Source organism: Solanum dulcamara, chromosome 6 (genome assembly GCF_947179165.1).
Source record: "Solanum dulcamara chromosome 6, daSolDulc1.2, whole genome shotgun sequence".
Lineage (NCBI taxonomy): Eukaryota > Viridiplantae > Streptophyta > Magnoliopsida > Solanales > Solanaceae > Solanum > Solanum dulcamara.
In genome coordinates, this window is record NC_077242.1 from 75635724 (window position 1) to 75659735 (window position 24012).

A 24012-nucleotide genomic window follows, 5' to 3' on the forward strand; every position below is an offset into this window, starting at 1 on the left:
TGAGAAGTGTTGTGCTTTTTGAATTTTTGACAATATTTTTTGCATGTTTATTTAAATAAGAAAATAAGTATATAAATCATTTATTAGAGTATTGTAATTTTGATAGCATGTAAAAAGCTTTTTGAAACTAAAACGTAGTACATAGTTAATAAGTAAGTTTAAGTGATAGCACTAAATTCTAAAATATTTAGCTGTCATTTGTATACATGCATATTTCTTTTGCATTATTTTGCATTTTTACACGTACATGCCCAAAAGTAATCTGTTTCTCAAGTATGGTTGGCTCTTTTTAGTCTGACAAAGTTTTTGGAAGTCTATCTTTTTCTTCCTTCTTGAAATGCTCAACGTATTCCTTCTAACCAATAGCAATTGATTAAAATTTTCACAAATGCATCTAAAAATAAAAGGAAATCAGTAAAAGTTAATACTATAATTTTGAATTTGAATAAAAAAATAAATTTTGAGTTGAATATGAGATAAAATTATTCGATAAAGTTGAAAGTGTTTAATTTGAATTTTAAATTATAACCACTTCTAACAGATTAGATTATGTTAGTGTCTTTTTTTTAACCTATATTCCATTTTATCATTGATGTTATGCATAACAAGACTTATTATTTAATTTCAAGTTATACAAAATTTATACATTATAAAAATATACGTAGAAAAACTCTCAATCAATATCTCAATTTATATTTTGTAGTAATATGAAATTATAATTTATAATAAATAGACAATCAATTAATAATTTTATTTATATTTTGTAATAATACGAAGTTAAAATTTAAAATAAAATATAATAGATAAATCTAAAAATGAATTTTTTTTATGGACAATGGAATAAAAGTTTAGAAATATACTAAATTTCAGGAATAAGAAAAATACATATTAAAATTAATGTACAAAGACGTAGGTGTGAGGGGGTGAGAAGACAATATTTTAAACTAATTTTAATAATAATTATGAAGTATTTTGATAATACACATATTATTATCCACGAATTTTAAATTGAAGAGATGTGAAAAATAGAATAAATTTTTAAAAATTGAGATTAAATAAAATAAACATATATTTTCATACTAATAAGAAGAGCTCTTGATTATATTAAGCCAATGATAAGTTAATAAAATAATAGGGTTAACATGCTCGAACAAGACATCACAATTATAATTAAAAATAATATTTTAATATTATTCGCGCATCTCGTGGGTACGTATACTAGTTAATAAATTATACCATCAAATTACGTCAATTTGTTGTAACAGACAACTTATCTTATTCTCAAGATTACAAATCACATATTTTAAAGAAACTTTCAATTCCTATGAATATTATTTGAATGACTTGATAATAACATAAAAAAATATTTACGTTGATAGTGTATATAACATAAATTCATTGTCGAATCACCTATAAATAAAGGAACATTAAAGTTTAGTGGTAAATTAAAGGATGGTCAAAAATTATTTTTAGGTCCCAAGCTCAATTGTGACATTTTTATACACAACATCAACAACAACTCCACCTACAAGGATTGTGGTGGAGTGCTAAATACTCTTTCATCCTTAATCAAGAGGTTTCGGGTTCGAGTTCCTTGGATATGAAGTTGCATTTGTTAGGGAGCGCTTATGTAGGACTTCTTAACACAAATCTGGATGGAAAATCAAAAAAACAAAAACAAAACCGGTATAATTCCACATGTGTGTGTGACGGTGAGGGGGGGGGGGGGGCAGGAGCAGCTCAACATAAATAGAGGCCTAAAGCGAAATTTCTATTAGAGGCCTAAAATTTAGATAAATTTTATATGTATTTATTTAAAATATATTTTTCTTACACTTTTTAGATTTAGATTATTACTTCATATTTTTTTAATAAATGATTTCTTTGGGGGAAAAAATTCAATTATTACTTTTAGGTAAGATTATTAATTCAACGTTGAAAAATATTTTTTTTATTAAAACAATCATTAAATGAATTGTTAACATAATTCTATAAGTAATAAGTTGATAAACTTTAAATAAAGATAAGATTTTAGAACAATAGAATTGATTCAAGAAGTTGATAACTTGGTCTCCACTTTAATATGCTTGTCGTAATCCTTGAAAATTTAAGAAGATATAAGAAAACAATTTGTAATTCACTCTGTACAATATTTTTCGACTATTGATTCATATTTTTGATAGAGTATTATTCTAACTTATCAAAAATTGAATAAGGATAATATAAAATGAGTTAAAAAGAACAAAATAATGTAAATATTAGTGGAGAGTACGTAAGAAGACAAAATAAAATTTTCTTGATTTCTTCTATTTGAATGGGGTTAAAGAGAATAAAATAATATATTATTATTTTTTTTAAAAAAATGTACTTTTTATCATAAATAATTAAATTTTTAATTAAAAAATTACACATTATAACATATTTTTGATAAAAATTTGAGGTCCCTTATGCCTTATTTCTTATAACATGGAGCCAGCTCGGGGGGGGGGGGGGGAGGAGGTGTCCGGGGAGAGTAGATTGCACGCAAATTTTATTCCTATCTTGAGAGGATAGAGAGGTTGTTTTAGATAAACCGTCTACTAAATGAACGATAAAAAAGAAACAACAACAAGCAAAAACAAGAACAAGATAATCATATATAATTAACTACTAAATGAACGATAAAAAGGAGACAACAACAATAAATAGAAACAAAAACAAGATAATCATATATATAATTAACACACACAAAAAATTATAATTTTTTTTTATAGGCCAAGGTTCATGTCTAGAGAAGAACTCCTATAACAATAATAGCAAAACAATATTGTTGCAATGATAAACTAGCTTGTTTAAGCTTTTCATCTTGGTCTAGGAATTTGGATTGGAAACCCTTGTCACATCCACGTAAATTACCTAACGCTATAGTCATAAAATAATTTACTTGTCCATAACCTTTAGCCATAAAAAACTCACGCCCATTTTCTCTATCCATCAATGTAGCATAATAAGCCGATGAACACGTTGAATATTGTTCCTTAAGTTTCGGGTTCGTCGCGTTATCGCGGAGAGACCTCACCCTATCAGATGTTGATACGATGAGGTCCGAAGTCAAACTGAACGCGATCACGCCTAGGGTTTGAAGATCAGCGGTTTTGGAATCAGGATTTAATCGTAAAAGTTTCTCACATAAGGAAGGATCAGGCGTCTTGACGCAAACCTTAGTGACTAAATCTTCTCCTTTCACAATGGTAGATGTGAAGAGGATGGAGAGAAGAACATATGGAAAAAATGAGGTAAGGAACAAAGAAGTAGCCATTTAATTTTTTTAATTATACTTTGCTCACAAAATTATAATCAAAGGTTATGATGGAGCCACCCCTATTTATATTGGAGGAAAAAAGAAGAAAATATATTGTGGATTTAGTTCAAGACTATATTATAATCTGATTAATCAAGATCTTCGTAAAAATGTCAAATGGAGATCAATAAAATTAAAGTGCCTAGATTTCATTAATAAATGTTGTAAAATAGAAATTCAAATTTTGATTTTCAAATGGTCAATGAAATATTTTAACTAACTTTTAAAGTTAAATTAGATTACATCAATTTAAAATTTTAATTTAATTAACTTTCAAAACTAAATTAAATTATATTTAATCAATTTGAGGAAAGTCATTTTTTTCACATTTTAATAAGCTTTTTTCCTAAATAAAATATTCAAAAATTTCTTATCAATCGAACATGAAAAATTGAAAGAAAATATTTTCCACCGTACCGAGCCCACAAACTTTTTGGTTGGTGGCTATAATTTCTTATGAATATGCAACATAAATAGAGATTGAAGCTTAATATAAAACTTTTACATCACCTTTAATAATTAAGTATTTTCGCAGAATTTATATATCTTTATTCATTTGTATTATTTCTACCACAATTTCTTGAGTTGTCTAACCTTGAACTATGTAAAGAAATTAAATTCACAACTAGAAATATTCATGATTCGGTTTGAATCAGTTTTAAATATGTGATTCATACAAACTGAATTTAGGACTCCTTAGGGATTGTTGATAAATCTAATAAATATTTAAACTTATCAGTTATTGTACAGCAAACTACGATAATCAAATTAAAATAAAAAAATTATTATTAGGCGACATAACAAATAATGCAATTTATCCAAATAATATTACAACATTATAAATACATTTGGTACAAAATTATACATTATAAAGCTCTGAAATCAATATTTTTTCTTTTTTCTCAATGCATGTGTAACACCCCAAAAATTTCAACTCAGATCACAATAGAAAAGCCAAAAAAAAATTAAGTTATACAGAAAATTAATGTTTACGGACACCATCTACGGCCTGTAAAAGTAATCACGTACCGTAGATGGACTCATGGAATCAAACTTCTAAAATTGAGACTTTAAGTCTAAGTTTCACGGATCGAACTACGAGTCGTAAAGTCCTAAAACTCCAACTTAGCTTGATTTTTACAGACGTGCAGGACAACCCATAAAAGGATTTACAGATCGTAAAAAGTTCTGTAAATCAAAACTTTAGAAACTTCATAAATTCAGCCAACCTTATACGAGAAGTTTCTACAATTCGTAGAAGTTTCTACAAATCGTAGAAGGTCCTATAAACGACATTTGTTTGATTTTAGAGAGGGTTATTTCTGTCTTTTCCTAACTCTTCTAAGCTTAAATCCCGATGATTTTATACCTAATTTAGATCTTATCAGTTTAATCCGATCAAATTACTCTCATAACCATTCTCAAGGCTTAGAGCAAGGAATCAAGAGCAGAAATCTTGTGTTTCAAGCATCTTCTTCAAGTTGTTCAAGAACTTTATTCTTTCAGGTATGTAAGGCTATTCAAAGTGATAGACTAAGTCATCCTCACGCCCTACATCTAAATTCAGTCAGTAAGAATGTAACCTAAGGTTTTATCCCAAGTTCTTCTTGAATTTCGAATGGATCTTGATTTTCTTTTCAATGAATTCTGAATATTATCCTTGAGATTGTGTTTCTTCATGTATTTCTAATCTTTGATTTTTCGTTCATGCTTATTTCATCACATGAACCCTATTTATTTAAGAATTGTTGAAAGCTTTTTGTATATGTATTTTCATGCATTAATTTCAAAATCCAAGAAAGTTTCAAGTACTTGAATTGTCATTTTAGAAGAGTTTTAACGGAACACTGAGCATTCCAAACACATTATTTTGTATTGAGAAAAGCATAGCTATTTTAAAGAGAGCATAAATAGCTTCAGAATAAGTTTTAGTCAGTTAAAGTAAAGTTCAATATGCTTATAAAAAAAGTACTTTAAGTATTTACTCACAAAGATATTATTATGAGCATTACGCATATTTTGGGAGTAGTATTGACCATCAATTTGGGTGAGCGTTCAGATAACTCAAATCCCATAAACAGCGCTGCCAGCGTAGATAGGATCGTGTCGTTGGTTCGGGCGAGTCCTCACTCAACCCCTAATAAGGGCTTAGATATGACTCCATAATTCCAGTTTTGTTGTCATTTACTCTGGCAAGATACTGGATGACTCTGGCAACGTTGGCTAGATGTTGTATCATCACGAGACTCATAGAGATGGTTGTCGGTTAGAAAATTTTTCCAAGAAAAGTAAAGATTTTAGAAATTGATATATTGCATTAGCTTAATTATAAAGTTTTACTTGTTTTCATTACACTTGCATGCTTTAATTTAGTTGATATATAAAATAAGAATATATAAAAATTTAAAAGGGACACAAGAGAGAAGTCAATCTTGTTTCAACAACAACATACTCCATGGAATTACACAAGTAGGGTCTCGGAAGGATCTGTAAACGCATACTTACTTTTATCTTATGAAAATAGAAAAATTATTTTTAATAGACTCTCAATTAGCACAAATTGTTAATTACAAAAACTTAGAGAGTGAAGGCAACTACAAGAAAAAATAACAAAGAAGACATTGAAATTGACCTTTCAAATTTGTAATTATTGGCTTTATTCTTTTTAGTTCCTTTTCTAAGAAGGTCTGGTCCACCATAAGCTCCTTTTCTTTGATGAATAATTTTGTGCACGTCTTTATGTTCATCCTTGTAGCTCTTTGTACTTGTTGAGTCAAACAATGTATCATTTGCAACTGCACACAATTTTAAATAAAAGATTTAAGTATATACATTAATAGTACGTATAATTTAACTTGTTGCGTAGTAAATTATGTATGTCGTATCATTTGTTCTAGGTTATCAATTATGACTATTAAATAGAGTTATTTGTAATTATTTTTTTAATCAAGAACCTGGTGTGTCAATATTTTATATACCAATAGTGCATAAAACTTAAATTCAAGAAAATAAGCGATCAAAATTGAAGACCAAAAACTTACTCTTTTCCTTGTTCTCATTGTTCAAGATGAGTTCATGATTTTTGGATTTTGGGATGAAGGTGCAAGATGAGTGTGGCAAAGTTTTCAAGAATATAATGAGGTAAAGCCATGAAACTAATACAAGAATTTTCATGGTGTTTATTGTAGTGAAATTAGTTCTACTTAAGAGTTAGGGAAGTGTTTTAGGGCTATTTATAATAATTTGTATTCAAAATTTCAAATGTGCAAAGAATCTTTAAAGATTGGCAAAGAATTTATCTAACGGACTAAAGTTATGATAAAGTGGTAAATGTTCCATCATCTTTAATCAAAGGTTCTTGATACTAACCTTAATATGCATACCTTTTATTAGGGATAGCTTTAGTTTTGATATAAAACTTTTTAGTACGAATTTAAATTTTTTCGGGACCCGAGTATCAAATAGGTGAAAAAAGAAGAAAAAAAGAGTTTAAATGCAGCCAATGTGCTAGTTGGGAAAACACAATGTCTCGTTTTACAACGGGATAGACTTGGTGTATTGTACTCGTAGTTTTTTGCCCTTTAATTTCTGTTACTGTTTATTATTTCTTTGCTTTTATTATCACATTATTTTATTATTGTTATTGTTTCTTTTTTTCTCATGCTAGGTAATAATTTCTCTATTATTTGTTATGTTTGTTTTACGTACTTTTGTAATTTATTTCTTTTTTAAAATTGCTTTGATATACGTTATTTGAGCCGAAGATTTTTCGAAAACAACAATCTACCTCCATGAGATAGAGATAAAGAGTTTTGTATACTCTATACACGTGTGTGGTGGAACTAAAAGCATAATATATGGACCCTTGTTCTAGAATCTAATTCTCATTTACAAATCAAATTGGCTTAATCAATGATAAGATATGCCAAATCAAGAAGAAGAAAAAAATTACTAGCTATTTAAACGAACTATCATAAAGTAGCTTCTTATATTTCACTATATTTAAATCTATTTGACTAAATATGAAAAATTAAGAAGGAAAAAAGACTTTTGAAACTTGTGTTCATAAATATGTTATGATATTTGTGCAGTAATTTTAAGATCATCTCGTTAAGTGTAAAAAAAGAGATTAAAATTAAATTATTTCCAAATAAAAGAAAATAATGTCACATAAAAGGTACATGTTTATGTTTTAAAGCCTTTTTTTAACGAATTTAATAGATTTTTTTATTTAATTCTAAGAATAATGATAGTTTTTCAATAAGATAAGGTCATAAAAAGGAAGGAATTGATTCCAAACAATCTTGTAGAAAAATGAAACTTTAGATTGACAATGGAATCATCTTATGCACCATTTTTGCTAAATCTAGTGTCATATTTCAAAGTAAATGCTTTTGCTTTGTACCTTTTGTTTGCTCATATTTCAAAAGGAATTTTGGCCAATTAATTATTTCTTATGTCTCTCAATTTTGGTATTTTTTAAACACTTGTGGAGAAGTAGAAAGATTTCCTTAGAAAAAGTAGAATACTAGAAAACCAAAATAAAAAATTTGAAATAAAAAATAAATCAATAAAAAAGAAACCTTGGTTAGAACCCAATTCAAGATGCCAAATTTGGAACACATAAAAGGAAAGATCGGTATGACAGACAAATCATGAGAAATCAATATGACTTCATGTTATATTCAAGTATTTAACTCAATTCACATGTTGGGTTACTCAGAAATCATACCAAATGCCAAACAAGTACAACTTCATGTTATATTCAACTCAATTCAGGAGCTCAATTTCTTATCAACTTGCAATCGAGTACCCAATTAAATGAGCATAGAATTGAAGGGTGCCTTTGAACTTTAAGAATCCTTTTATCTAAGGTTCTCTATATAACACTCTAAACTCTCTATTTTACGCGAGAGAGAAAACTCTTTCAACTTAACCTCTTTTTGGATAAGTGTCAGTTAACAAGATGAGAGTCGCAAAATAAAAATTGTCAAGTGACTCTTAAATGCTTATACTTACATAGATGGAGTCCAATATACTACTATATATACTGAAATTCCCAAGACAATACCAGGAGTACCCATCTTATGTGATGTGTAATAAGTCGCCAACCTCATTCCCACTATACCAACCGATTCTCAAGGACAGAAGGTAAAACATTACGATTTAACAGACAGATGAAAGCAAGGTCCCTACTACTTCTTCACGAGGAAGAAAGGTCTTACAATCCGCATGAATCAATACAAAAGGCAAATCCTTTATGAAACACCAGATACGGCTCGGTTAACTTGGTGCTCCTACCTATCTCATAAGGCAAGAATTGAGTTTCAATAGAATTTAGTCAAGTGTATCCAAGAGCAAAGATAATCTAACTCCTCCAGAATACAGACTTCTATTAGTATTAATATTGAACCAAGCAGAGAGAGAGAGAGAGAGAGAACTGATACTGCATTTGAAACAACAAAATAGACAAGTACAAAATGGTTACTAGACAACATAAGAGCAAGTATTTTCAGAGGATCAAAGAACTAAAATTGGCGTAGGGAACCAGTTATTGGCACGTAAAACCAGCACATCACGAACCATACACCTTAGACGTGGAGCCAACTGAGGGTTCGTTGATAATGAGCAAGGCATTAAAACACCTGAGGAAAAGGCAAGCAATTGACAACGTGAAAAATGTCAAGAGCAATCTTTCCAGGGACCAACTTTTGCTTGAAAAGCTCTCCGATAAGCTGTGTACTGCCAAGAGTCCGCAATTTGATCAACCTTTCTTTGTCCTTAAGTTCAAACTCCTGCTCAGGGGCTGTCATTTGCCTCACCTTTTCTCGCAATTTGTCAGCACGTTCAAATGCCTCCTGACAGTAATTCCATAGAACACGCTTGAACGTAATCTCTTTGCCATCAGGTTCAGTTGAAGGAAATGGAGGCAGCTTTTCATTGAGATCAGAACACAGTTGGGCGTATATCGGGCAAAATCTTGAATTCAGTATAGCCTTGTCAAATATCAAGGAAATAACATCCTGGAGTGAAGAAAATAACACGTTAAATCTCTTAGGTGAACAAGGCAAAACTTCTAAAGGCTCTGAAACATAGTATATGCCTAGTACTAGTGATCCAGATAATGTGGTATCTGTAGGAATTGGGAGCGAATACAGATGCAATTTACCTAGTCAAAGCAAGGGGTTGAAAAACCACCACAAGGGACAGGCAGTGACGGAACCAGGATTTTTGCTAATGAGGTTCATAATATGAAAAGTAAACACACAGAGAAGCCACAAGGGTTCAACATCTACTAGATATACATAAGAAAACAATTTTAACCATGTATAAACAATGTAATTTTTCGCTATCAGAACCCCTTGACCCTACCTGACTCCGCCCCTAGGATGGGAACGACGAAGTGAAAGAAAACTCTACCAAAGAGAGGTACCCAGGAGAAGGGAGGACAGACCTTTAGAATGGCTACACTAGTTATCCCTGAACCAATCAATTGATCTTTGAGGAGATCAAACTTCTCTGGAGTCAGCTTTTTGAGTATACTGCAAATCAATATTAGTTAGATAGAACTCATAAACAATGAGGTAGTAAGAGGAAAGTGCGCTAAGTAGCATATATTTAGCAATACCTCTCTGATTATATTTATTGTTCAGCGCCTGTTCATTCAAGATAAAACTCATGAGCAATGAGGTACACGCCTTAGTCCCTTGCCTACACTGACACAGTTTAAGCACCTTCCCTGAGCTTCACGGCTTAAGCCTGCTTTAAATGAACCTTTGATAAATGATACACAGATCCAGACATCTAACAAAATGGCAATTTAAGAATGCGTTTTGAATTAAATGCATAACTATTACAGAGAGGAAAAATTTACCCCTTCACAGTCTTCAAGACATTATATTTGCTTCTTCGAGCTGCTGATCTTCGCCGCTTGGCTTTAATTAGGGTAGGAGGAGGTCTCAATAGTTGCCATTCTCCCATTACTCAAGATGCCAAATCTGGAAACCATATAGGGACAAGAAAAAGAGAGGAAAATTGCTTCTACAATCTTACTATTTCTAGCTATTGGCTTTTGGATACAAGTGAAGCTAAATCAATTCATAGGGATAGAGTGTGTTAAGAGTGAGTTATTAGCTCTGGTTTTGGGACAATCCTCGTGCTTTGGTTTCAAGGCAATCAACATCTCATGAGATAACTTTTGGGATTGAGTTAGACTCGACATTAGTATCTTATAAGAATTGAGATTTAATACAACAAAAAAGACAAGTAAAAGATGGTTCCTAGTCAACATAACAGCAAGTAGGTTTATACATACATATACTTTGACATCCCACATTGATCTCTATGATCTAAACATAGAATAAAACAAGAAAGTTTCTAATAAGTGCTCTCCAAAACAAGAAAGTTCAGGATCTCATTGACCACCTTCAAGTTGAAAGCTCCATCCAAAACTAGTCTAGCAATTATGTCACCAAAATCTACCGGCAGAGAGGAAAAGTTCAAGAATCCAGTGACCAAGTCCCCAGTGGTAAAAACCTTGTTAATAAATAAGTGTTCGAGAAGCTGTGCAACTGGTTCAACACGTGGTGGGATTTTTTCTAGATCAATTGATATTGCTTCTTTGACAACCTCAGGATGATAGGCTGGTGATTTGAGCTCCTCAACACACTGCAAAGCTTCTTCCAGAAGCCTAACACTGAAATATTCCTCCAGAAGAGAAGCTGTTTTTTCTCTTTAGTTCATCAGGTGTCTAACTTGCAGCAGGAACTTGAGGTTTTACGACAACTGGAGAAGCAACAGTTGTTGGAGGAGGTCTAACTGGTCCGGGAACCTGTGATGCAGGCTCCATTCCAAAACCATAGCCCGATGGGCCAGCAGGAGGAGCCCCACTACCTTGCAAAAGGACACTAGGCCTGCCACCACTACCCTGAGGCAGAAGTCTTGTGTTCATTGCAGGCGACTTGCCAAACAATGGTAGCTGACATCGTCCAGCATGCTGCACCAGTGGTCCATTACCTCTTGGCATAGAGCAGGATCTAGGAACTTTCCAGTTGTCGTTACCCAACCCAATCATACCACCGGTGCCTGGCCGATTGATAGGGAATCCACCAGGACTCAAACTCCCTTGAGCAGGAGGACCACGAGAATTTCTCATGCTTGCAGTGGCACCAGGACGCAACCCCAAGGTCTTTTCCGCTTCAGAGTGAATCTCCGTGATGGTTTTTGCTTTCACCTGTGCAAAAATGAAACAATATTAAATCATAAAAGAGTATTCTAGGGAATGAACAGGCAACAAATCCAAGATAGAAAGAATGAATGAGGTATTACCTCTTCCCGCCTAGGGACCCAGCTATTGGAACGTAAATCCAGCACATTACGAACCATAAACCGCAGCCGGGGAGCCAACTGGGGGTTTGTTGATAGTTCCTTCAACCGGATAAAGTACACATCGTTGATGCGCCTTGATTTTTGGTTCTCATCAAGCTGCTTGCCAATGGTGTTGAAGAACTGACAAATGGCTTCAACGTTCTCTTCTTCCGGACAGCTTTTGGGATCTTGTCCTAATAGTTCCTGTTAACAAACCAGCAAAGACATTCATTGGTACAGTATAACACATTAAAGACAGCAATCAGTATGGATCAAAAAGACCTGAGCAAAAGGAAACAATTACCAACCTGAACAATGTGGTGAACAATCTTTTCAGGGACCATCTTTTGCTTCAAAAGCTCGCCGATAAGCTTAATATTGCCAAGAGTGCGCAATTTGATCAACCTTTCTTTGTCCTTGCGTTCTGACTCCTGCTCAGGGGCTGTCATTTGCCTCGCCTCTTCTCGCAGTATGTGAGCACCTTCAAATGCCTCCTGACAGTTATTCAATAGAAGGCGCTTGAACGTAATCTCTTTGCCATCAGGTTCATCAGAAGGAAATGGAGGCAGCTTTTCATTGAGATCAGAACACAGTTGGGCATACATCGGGCAAAATGTTGGTTCCAATACAGCCTTGTTAAATATCAAGGAAACAACAACCTGAAGTAAAGATGAAAACACGTTGTCACCAAGACGAAGATGGAAAATTTGAATGGAAAAAGACAACAAAGAGTCATGCATCCCTGATATGGGAGGGACAAACCGCTAGAGTGTATGCACTAGTTATCCCTGATATTATCAGTTGACCTTTGAGGAGATCAAATATCTTCTGAGTTGGCTGGGGTTTTACGACAACTGGAGAAACAACAGTTGTTGGAGGAGGTCTAACTGGTCCGGGGACCTGTGATGCAGGCTCCATTCCAAAACCATAGCCCGATGGGCCAGCAGGAGGAGCCCCACTACCTTGCAAAAGGACACTAGGCCTGCCACCACTACCCTGAGGCAGAAGTCTTGTGTTCATTGCAGGCGACTTGCCAAACAATGATAGCTGACATCGTCCAGCATGCTGCACCAGTGGTCCATTACCTCTTGGCATAGAGCAGGATCTAGGAACTTTCCAGTTGTCGTTACCCAACCCAAGCATACCAGGCATCTTCCTATTTCCTGGCATTCCAGGCATCATACCAACAGCGCCTGGCCGATCGATAGGGAAGCCACCAGGACTCAAACTCCCTTGAGCCGGAGGACCACAAGAATTTCTCATGCTAGCAGTGGAACCAGGACCCAAACCCAAGGTTTTTGCTTTCACCTGTGCAAAAAGGGAAGAATATTACATCATAATCGAGTATTCCAGGGGGCATGAACAGGCAACAAATTCAAGATAAAAAGAATGATGTGTCACCTCATCCCGCATACAGACCAAGTCATTGGCACGTAAATCTAGCACATCACAAACCATAAGCCTCAGTCGTGGAGCCAACTGAGGGTTTGTTGAAAGTTCCTTCAACCGATTAAAGTACACATCGTTGATGAGCCTTGATTTTTTGTTCTTATCAAGCTGCTTACCAATGATGTTGAAGACCTGACAAATGGCTTCAACATTCTCCTTTTCCGGACAAATTTTGCGATCTTTTCCTAATAGCTTCTGTTTATAAAACCAGCAAAGACAATCATTTGTACAGTTCAAGGCATTAATAGACAGCAATCGGCTTCGAACAAAAGAACTTAAGCAAATGGTAAGCAATTAACAACCTGAACAATGTAATGAACAATCTTTTCCGGAATCATTTGTTTCTTAAAAAGCTCACAAATAAGCTTAATATTCCCAAGAGTGCGCAAGTTGATTAACCTTTCTTTGTCCTTGCGTTCTGACTCCTGCTCAGGGGCTGTCATTTGCCTTGCCTCTTCTCGCAGTTTGTGAGCACCTTCAAATGCCTCCTGACAGTTATTCAATAGAATGCGCTTGAACGTAACCTCATTGCCACCAGGTTCAGTTGAAGGAAATGAAGGCAGCCTTTCATTGAGATCAGAACACAGTTGGGCGTACATCGGGCAAAATGTTGGTTCCAGTATCGCCTTGTCAAATATCAAGGAAACAACAGCCTGGAGTAAAGATGAAAACACGTTAAAAGTCACCAAGACGAAGATGGAAAATTTGAACGGAAAAAGACAACAAAGAGTCATGTATCCCTGATATGGGAGGGACAAACCTTTAGAGTGTATGCACTAGTAATCCCCGATATTATCAGTTGACCTTTGAGGAGATCAAATTTCTTCTGAGTTGGCTGGTTGAGTATACTGCAAATCAATATTAGTGTTATAGAATGTACACAGACACATTTTCATATAGAATACATAGCACAATCATAGATAGAGATATTTAAGGATTTTCTGATTTTGTTTTCCTTAGATAGATTATCTGTACACCTACAAATAGCTTAATACAATATTAAAAATTGCTCCATTTTATGTGTATTTTACATGGTATCAGAGTAGAGTTTTTGTTTTCTTTTCGAATCACTGGTGTCGGCCAGCTCAGAAATTGCCCGTAAGTGACTTGGTTAGTCACGTCTGGTACTTGAAGGCAGTGGCGGAGCCAGGATTTTGAATAAGATCTATTAGAAAGTCGATTTAGCAACTTTTACACGAATTTTCAAGTGGATGAAATCGGTTGAGGTTTGAAATCTGAATAACTAGACACACGAGATAATTTAAGAGGCTTTATATACATAAAAAATTATTTCAATCATATATAAATGGTATAATTTTCTGCCGAAGGATGAACCCTCTCGGCACAGAGGTGGCTCCGCCACTGCTGGGAGGTACTTGGAACTTGATATTCCAATCTCACAACCGACCTAGGGAGGACCACCTCACCCTATCTATAAAAACCCAGAATTCGGTGGCTGGGAGGGAAGAGTATTTCAGTCTTCTACTATTTCAACAAAATTTCACTAAAATACTGAGCCAAAGTAGATTAAACCACAATCAACCATATGTTTTTTTGAATTGAATGGATAACTATTACAGAGGAAAATAATACCCCATCACAGTCTTCAAGACACAATCTTTGTCAGAAAGGTTGCTTTTTTGAGCTTCTGAGCATGGCAATTCAGCTTTGATTGGTATAGAACCAGGTCCTCCCTGATTCACAAACAAAGGTTTCTGAGATCAACAAGTGAAAAATATTTTCTTATCAGACACAATTGTTTGTCTTAAACTCTGGAAAACAAAAAAAACGCATGAATTAGCTTATAAGTTAAAAATTACTTACAAGTTAAACTCAATTATTTATGGAAATTTATTTTAAACACAAAATAACTTTTAAGTTGATAAATTAAATACTCAAAAAAAAATTAAAAACAACTTACAAGCAAGTTATAAGTCATTACAAAAGAAAGAAAATAGAGATGTGTGAAGAAACTTATGACAACATCTGGCAACACAAAGTACATACTGCAAGAAAGTAACAGATTAATTAAGAAACAATTTTACTAAATGGAGAACTGCAGAAGAACAAAATTCCCTATCTTTTTCACAAGTCTAGTAAACGTTAACTCTATCAGAATTACCCCTTGGTTGGAAGACATTTGAGTTCTTGCAGCTAGTACAATTTTTGAATATTTCCAAGATATAGAGAGAGAGAGAGAAAAGGAAAGGTTTTGCTACTGCCTTGAGATCTTTAACAGCTATAAGTAGCATTTACAGTAAATTCATCTGGAAAATTGAAAAGGCAACAAGTCTCTAATGTACTTTTTAAGTCTTTTCCTTAATTATTAAGGCTTATACTTCTACTACACACACACACCCGCTCCCCGCACCCCTACTCCCACTTTTAATTATCACATTTTCATTCTCCAAATTAAATTACATGAACTATGACATATTATGATGGATTTTTTAATCATATTAATGAGACACATTTTAACTTATAATAGTTTTCATTTTTATGAAGATCTAAATTTAAAATTTAAAATATTGAATTAGTTTGATTCAAATTAGATCAGAATATTAGTCAATTTGATTATTTTTAAAGCTAAACATGACAAATAAAAGTGAATGAAGGGAATAAGTTCTCACAATTGAGATAATTTTGAATTCCTATTTTGTGACACAAACTTCAAAATATGTAACGTCCATGTTTCAAAAATAATGAATTTTAATTATTAGGTCGCCGTCAATGATTCCACAAAATTTGAGCTCAAATAGAGTCTGTCATATATATTTTCAAAAATTCATAGAATAATTCACACGAAAACAAAGATAATATTGAATTTCCGTTTCGTGACACATAAACTTCAAAAAAATGTGACGCTCGACTTTTGAAATCAATGAGTATCATTTAATAAGTTGTTACCAATGGACCCACAAAGTTGAGCTTAAGCAGAGTCGATTACACATTCCAGAAAATCATGGACTAATTAATACACATGAAAAAGCTTGAATTCCCATTTTGTGACACATAAACTCCAAAAATGAGATGTACGTATTTTAAAAACAATGAGTATAATTTAATAGGTTGTTGTTAATGGACCCACAAAATTTGATCTCAAACACAGTCGGTCACACATATTATGAAAAATTTATGAACTAAATATATACGAAAAAAATGAGATAATACTGAATTCCATTTTCGTGTTACATAAAATGTGACGTTAGTCTTCCGAATACAATGAGTATTAACTAATAGATTGTCACTAATGGACCCATAAATTAGAGCTCAAATTGCAATCATATACAAAACGGAAAATTATAGCCTCTAAAGGTTTTGGAAAAAAATGTCCGAAAATGATATCACCAAAAAATTCATTGACTATCACAGTACACTAAAAGACTGAGAAAATTGCCTAATTTCTGTTGAGTGACCCCTAAATGCTAAAAAAATAGTATGGATAATGGTGAAACTATATGTACTATTCCCCAGGTCATTACGTAGGGTCTAAGGTTTTGGAAAAAAAGTGTCTGAAAATCATATCATCAAAAAAATCATTGACTAACACATACGAAAAATTGAGAAAAATCGCCTAATTCCTATTTAGTAGCCCTAAATGCCAAAAAAAAGTTGTGGATCATGGTGAGGCTACACATATTGTCCCCCTCCCCCACCCAAAAAATCATTACGAAGGGTCATGTAAAGGTTTGAAAAAAAAGTGCTCGTAGTGACCGTATCACCAAAAAATTCATTGACTTATACATATAAAAAACTGAGAAAATCGTATAATTTCTTTGAGGGTCCCTTAAATGCTAAAAAAATGTGTGGATCATGTCGAGGCTATATGTATTGTTACTCCAGGTCATTACGGAGGGTCTTTTGAATGTTTCCAAAAAAAGTGTCCAAAAATCATATCACCAAAATATTCATTGACTAACACACGAAAAATTTAAAAAGTCATCTAATTACTATGGAGTGGACCCGAAATGCTAAAAAAATAGCGTGGATCATGGTGAGGATATAAATATTATTCCCTCAGGTCATTACGGAACATCTTATAAAGGTTTTGAAAAAACAATGCCAGAAAAATATATCACAAAAAAATTCATTGACTAATACACACAAAAAACTAAGAAAAATCATCAAATCCCTATTGAATGGACCGTATATTATTCCCAAGTCATTACGAAGAATCTTATAAAAGATTTGGAAAAAAGTACTTGAAAACCATATCACCAAAAAATTCATGGGCTAAACATACACAAAAAACTAAGAAAATCGTGTAACTCCTATTGAGTAGCCCCTAAATGTTGTGAAAGTGGAGTGGGTCGTACCGAAACTACACGTACAGTTCTCTCAGGTCAATGCGGAAGGTCACATAAAGGCTTTGCAAAAAAATTAATCAAAAGTCATATCAACAAAAAATGTATGGCTAACACACACGAAAAAACTGAGAAAAAATCATCTAATTCTTGTTGAGTGGCCTTAAATGCTATGAAAGTGGCGTGAATCATGACGAGGCTACACGTATTGTTCAGCCAGGTTATTACGGAGGGTCCCATAAAGGTTTTGTAAAAAAAATAACCAAAATTAATATCACCAAAAAATTAATGGGCTAACTTACACGAAAAACTAAGAAAATCACATAATTCTCGATGAGTGGCCTCTAAATGATATGAAAGTGGCATGGACTATGTCGAGGCTACATGTATTGTTCCCTCAGATCATTATAGAAGGTGCCAGAAAATTGATCGAAAGCCATATCACCAAAAAAATTATGGGCTAACACACACAAAATATTGAGAAAATCATATAATTTCTATTGAGTAGCCCCAAAATGCTATGAAAGTGATGTGTATCATGCCGAATCAACATGTACGTCTCTCCTGCATCGTTACGGAGGGTCCTATAAAGGATTTGCAAAATAATTGACCGCAAGTCATATTATCAAAAATTCATGAGCTATATAACACACGAAAAATTGAGAAAATTAATTAATTCTTCTTTAGTGGCTCCTTAATACCATGAAAGTGGAATGATCATGTTGATACTACGCGAATTTTTTCCCCAAGTCATTTCAGAGGGGCCAATAAAGGTTTTGCAAAAAGAATTGAACGAAAGCCAAATTTCCTAATTCCGCTTGTACAGCCTCTAAATGCTATGAATACGCCGTGAATCATACTGAGGCTACACATATTGCTCCTGAATACTTACAGCGGGTCTCATAAAGATTTCAATTTTTTTTAATCGAAAGCAATATCACCAAAATATTTATGGGCTAATACACATGAAAAATAATTAAATTATCTAATTCCGCTTGTATGGCCCATAAATGCTATGAATACACCGTGAATTATTCCTAGGATACACGTACTTATCTCTTAAGTACTTACGGTGGATCTCAAATTGACCGAAAGTCATATCACCAAAATATTCATAGGCTAACACATACAAAATATGAGAAAATTATTTAATTCTACTTGTGCGACCCTAAATGCTATGAATACACAGTGGATCATGCCAAGGCTATACGTACTGCTCCCACGGATACTTACGGAAGGTTCCATGAAGGTTTCAGAAAAAAATTGACTGAAAATTATATCACTAAAACATTCATGGGATAACACACACGAAAAATAAGAAAAATCGCCTAACTCCGCTTGTACGGCCCCTAAATGCTATGAATACGTCTTGGATTATGAGAAGCTACATGTATCATTTTTCCGTATACTTAAGAAGGGTCCCATAAAGATTTGAAAATAAATTGATCAAAAGTCATATAATCAAAATATTCATGTGCTAACAAATACGAAAAATGAGAAAATGACCTAATTTTGCTAGTGCGGCTCCTAAATGCTATAAATACGTTTTGGATCATGACGAGACTACACGTACTGCTCTCCAAGTTACTTACGGAGGTTTTCATAAAGGATTTGTAAAAAAATTTGACCGAAAAATATATCACCAAAATATTAATAGGCTAACTGATCTTGGGCATATTTATGAGTCCATGTGCCATGTTTGCCCATATTTATTAGGTGTTTTTAGAAGACGTTGGAGCTAAACGGTGTATTTTGAATGAAATACCCATCAAATGTAAACTATTGTATGTGTTTAAATAAATGCAGAAAGTTTGGAGAAGCACAAGAAATAAGGGAGAAATTTGGCTTGCAAACGCTGTAATGGCGCGTCACACCAGAGCCAAAACTTCGGAGACACATTCCAGGCACTGTAGTGGCGCGCCATGCCCGGAGGAAAATAACAAGTTCTCTGCAGGTGTTGTAGTGGCGCGCCGCGCCAGCATACAAATTACAGAGACAACTTCTTGGAGCTATAGTGGCACGCCGCGACACTGCAGCTCCAAGAACTTTTTATTTGTTTATTATTTTGGGTCCAACAATAATTGAAGGAGGGCATTTAAATAGATTTTTAGGGCTTGTGAAAAGCCAGCAGCCACGTTTTGGAGGAGAAAAAGAAGGGATAGCAAGAAGTTCACAAGCATTTTAGGTTCCTTTTCTTCTTCTTTTTCTTGTACCCATTATTTTGTATGAAATTAAATACTTGTTTTATCACTTGAATATGAATAGCTAAGCACCCAAATTCTGAGGCTATAGCTACGAATTCATGGTTTAATATTATTTGATCTTGGTTGATGATGGGTTATTGATTTTAATTACTCTTGCATTCTTATGGTTATGATTTTAATATTTGGCTAGCATTTGAATATATGTGTTGTCTATCTTGGATTCGGAAGAGGACAAGTAGATAGATCAAAGAATGGAAGGAATGTGTTCATACTAGAATAATCTAGGATGAATCGTATATAGGACGCTCATGACACATACATATGTACCATGTTTGGTCATGATAAAGGATGATAGTTTAAATGCGTCTTTATTGTTTCATGCCTATCCTCGCTCAATGATGTAATTAGGTTGACTATAAATATAGGCAATTATAGGTCGGGAGACTATGATTGGATTAATAACCATTTTTATCAGTAATTAAATAACTCATCGGAGACTAAGATCGAAGAATAGTAAGTTTGACTTCACGTTATGCTATAGCCCTAGAATTTCTCGCAATTTGATTAATATTCGTAACTACTACATTGTTTTTATTCGTAGAAATTTTTCTTACATCCAAAATTATTAACAAATTATCTCAAATCCACCACACAATCGCAATGAATGTAGTTCATTGAAATGAAATAATTTGCCTCATTAAGGTCCCTGTGGGTTCGACATCTGGATTGAAAGAGCCGTTTTACTACTTGAGAGACTACATACACTTACACGTGTAATTGTATCCACAAGAAGTTTTTGGCGTTGTTGTCGGGGACCTTAAAGTTAGGCAATTTGTCTTTTCTAAGTTTCTATATTGATTGTGCTAGTGTTAACAACTTGGTCTTTGCTATAAATTTTTGCAGGTAACTGGGACATTACCTGGACAAAGATAAGGAGCTTGTAGATCCATTATCCAAGCCTAAATGATTCTTCCAGCAAAAAAGACGAACAACGGCTTTGTAATACTCAATATAGAAAATCAATCTGGAGGAGAATCATGACTTGGAAAAAGAGGTATTGCTAGAGGAGGTACCTATGGAGATGGTAGTCAGGATAGTACGTGATGTGGCAATCTCTCTCACAACGAATGTCACCTCCAACATTCAGAAACCGCCAACTGGAGGAAGATTTGAACTGAAATAGAACATGGTGAAGTTGTTGCACTCTAATGGGCAGTTTACAGGTTTGACTCATGAAGATCCCCAAGTCCACATTCAGAACTTCATGGAGATTAGCGACACTTATACGCCTAATGTGGTATCTCCTGATTATATGAGGTTAACATTGTTTTCCTTTTATTTATTGGGGGAAACTAAGAGGTGGTTAAAGTCGAAACCACCAAATTCAATCACTTCATGGAATGATTTGGCTCGCAAGTTTCTTATCAGGTTCTTCCATTCAGGGAAGATAACTAATTTAACGGCTGGAATTTTAAGCTTTAAACAGAAATTTGGAGAAAATTTGTACCAATCTTGGAACAGTTTTAAATCCTTACTCATTGGTTGTCCTCACCATCATTAAGCTAATGAAGTATTGGTCCATACCTTCATAGAAGGGTTGGAATCCAACACCAAAATTTTTCTTGATTTTGATGTAGGTGGATAGACGTTGGAGAAAACCTATGATGAGTTATTTACACTGCTGAATAGCATATCTCAAGGAAATCCTAAATGGACTAGAAGGAAATCCATACCAGTGGTGCAGAAGAAAGCAGGAATGTTGGAAGTGGATGCTATGACCGCTTTGACAGCACAGATTACATCAATGCAAAATATGATGTCCACCCACTTTAAAAATTTGGCATTGGGGTATCAGCAAGCATTAGTAAATAAGGTTCGGCTACAACCACTGTGGTGCGAAGTTTGTAGAAGTAGTGAACATACGGCAGAATACTGTAGAGCTAATCCTGAGTTAGTGAATTTTATGGGTAATGCACCTAGGGGTGGTGGTAATCAAAACTATGAAAACACTTACAACCCAAATTGCAAAAAAACATCAACTCCTCATGGAGTGGAAATCAGCAAAACCAATATCAAGGGTAGACCCAATTCAGACCACAAGTAGGTGGGCAACAATACAACAATCAAGGTCAAGGATACAATAATCAAGGTCAAGGTAATCAAAGCTCAGAAAATCAGGAAGCATGAGTATAGAGGACATATTGAAATAGATCATGATGGACCAAGCTAAGTTAGTTGCAGATGTTTATCAGAATTAGTTAGCTACTCAGAATTTACAAAAATAATTTGGGCAATTGGCAAGTGCACAGAGTTCTCGCCAACAAGGGGGTTTACCAGTAACACTGATCCCAAATCCCAAATAGTTGAATGTCGTGAGTACTCACAGTGGTCTCCCCCTAGCTGAATTGGCTCCTAAAACTAAGCCGACATAGGTGAAAGGTAAAGAGCGATTTATGAAAGAAGGTGAATCCAGCGTACCAAAGACAGTCGAAGAACCAAAAACAAAACCTCATTCTCCATTCCCACAAAAGTTTAAGAAGAAGAAGGAAGAGAAGTGCGTTGCGAAGTTCATAGACTTCCTAAAACAGGTACAAATTAATTTATCTTAGATTGATGGTTTGTAGGAAATTCCAAAGTACGCCAAGTATGTCAAATACATTGTGGCCAACAAGAGCAAGTGGGATGAGTATGAAACAGTGGCACTCACTAAGGAGTGCAGTTCCAGAATCTTGAATAAAATTAAGCTTCCAACCAAGAAGAAAGCTTCGGGGAGTTTCACGGTGCAGGTTACTATTGGAAAGTGTGTGAATGAGAGAGAACTATGTGACTTGGATGTGAGTATAAACTTGATGCCAACCTCTATGTTAAAGAAATTAGGCTTAGAAAATCCAAAGCCTACCACCATCTTATTACAATTGGCAGATCGCTCTATAGCTAAATCGGATGGAGTCATTGAGGATGTCTTAGTCCAGGTGGGATCTCTCATTTTCCCTGTGGACTTTGTCATCCTAGACTTTGAGTCAGACCCGAAGGTTCTCTTCATTTTAGGACGCCCATTCTTGACAACAGGAAGGGATTTAATAGGTGTAACGGTCGGATGACTCACAATGAGAGCTCATGATAAGGTAGAAGTATTTAATGTGTACAACGCATTAAAATTACCTACCATATATGAAAAGTTATCTGCGATAACAGTAATTGATGAAATAGTGGCAGAGAAATGTGTGGAATTAAGCAATCCACTAGAAAAAGTGTTAGTGGGTCAAGACATAGAAAGCGATGTAATAGCACAAAAATTATTGGTGTGTTAGATGTTCACAATATGAGCATGTGGAAAAAACAGGTAGAACCATTGAACATAGTGTTGGGTCCTTCACCCAAACCCTCGATTGAGGAAGATCTTAAATTGGAGTTGAAACCATTGTCGTCTCATCTCAGGTATGTATTTCTCGGTCCTAATGAAACATTATCGGTAATCCTCTCATCCTCTTTATCTGAAATACAGGTTCGAGCAGCTCTAAATGTGCTTAGACGAAGAAAAAAAGCTATGGGATGGCAAATGGCTGATCTACATGGGATTAACCCAGCCTTGTGCATGCATAGGATCTTCATGGAGGAAGGGCATAAACCAGTCGCACAACCTCAGCATAGATTGAATCCAGTAATAAAAGATGTGGTGAGGAAAAACATTATTAAGTGGCTAGATGTAGGTATCATATATCCCATCTCAGACAACAAATGGGTAAGTCCAGTACAGTGTGTGCCTAAAAAAAGAGGAATAACTGTGATCACAAATGAAAAGAATGAGTTAATCCCCACTAGAACAGTCATTGAATGGAGAATTTGCATGGATTATCGCAAGTTAAATGAAGTTACAAGAAAAGATTACTACCGAGTTCCTTTTATTAATCAAATACTAGTCAGGTTGGCGGGGTAGGAGTACTACTGTTTCTTAGATGGATATTCAGGATATAATCAGGTCTCAATCGCACCTGAAGATTAAGAAAAGACTACGTTCACTTGTCCCTATGGAACATATGCATTTAAGTGTATGCCATTTGGATTGTGTAATGCTCCGGCAACTTTTCAAAGGTGTATGATGGCAATCTTTCATGACATGGTCGAATATTCTGTGCAAATTTTTATGGATGACTTCTCCGTCTTTGGGATCATTTGATTTGTGTTTTCAAAACTTAGACAAGGTGTTAGAAAGGCGCAAAAAGACAAATCTTGTCCTGAACTGAGAAAAATGTCATTTTCTAGTAACGGAAGGAATTGTCTTGGGTCACAAAGTGTCAAAACAAGGGTTGGCAGTAGACAAAGCCAAGATAGAAGTGATCCCTCGGGT

General features: G+C 34.4%; 3 protein-coding genes across 3 annotated transcripts; all 3 read right to left on the minus strand.

Annotated features, from left to right (window-relative positions):
- Positions 1–2729: 2729 nt before the first annotated feature.
- LOC129893104 (pectinesterase inhibitor-like) lies at positions 2730–3336 on the minus strand. The gene has a single exon (XM_055968598.1). The coding sequence runs from the start codon at positions 3296–3298 to the stop codon at positions 2768–2770; it is 531 nt and encodes a 176-aa protein (XP_055824573.1). The 5' UTR covers positions 3299–3336; the 3' UTR covers positions 2730–2767.
- Positions 3337–8773: 5437 nt separating this feature from the next.
- Positions 8774–10321, minus strand: LOC129892991 (eukaryotic translation initiation factor). Its single transcript, XM_055968488.1, has 3 exons — positions 10215–10321; positions 9795–9882; positions 8774–9363 (listed from the first exon to the last, which is right to left on the minus strand). Exons 1-3 carry the CDS (start codon positions 10319–10321, stop codon positions 8977–8979), a joined length of 582 nt encoding a protein of 193 aa, XP_055824463.1. The 3' UTR covers positions 8774–8976.
- A 201-nt stretch (positions 10322–10522) lies between these two features.
- LOC129891559 (eukaryotic translation initiation factor-like) lies at positions 10523–15449 on the minus strand. The gene is made up of 9 exons (XM_055966957.1): positions 15279–15449; positions 14750–14871; positions 13917–14004; positions 13459–13809; positions 13109–13351; positions 12470–13015; positions 12016–12366; positions 11669–11911; positions 10523–11573 (listed from the first exon to the last, which is right to left on the minus strand). The coding sequence occupies exons 1-9, from the start codon at positions 15294–15296 to the stop codon at positions 11091–11093; spliced, it is 2445 nt and encodes an 814-aa protein (XP_055822932.1). The 5' UTR covers positions 15297–15449; the 3' UTR covers positions 10523–11090.
- Positions 15450–24012: the final 8563 nt, after the last annotated feature.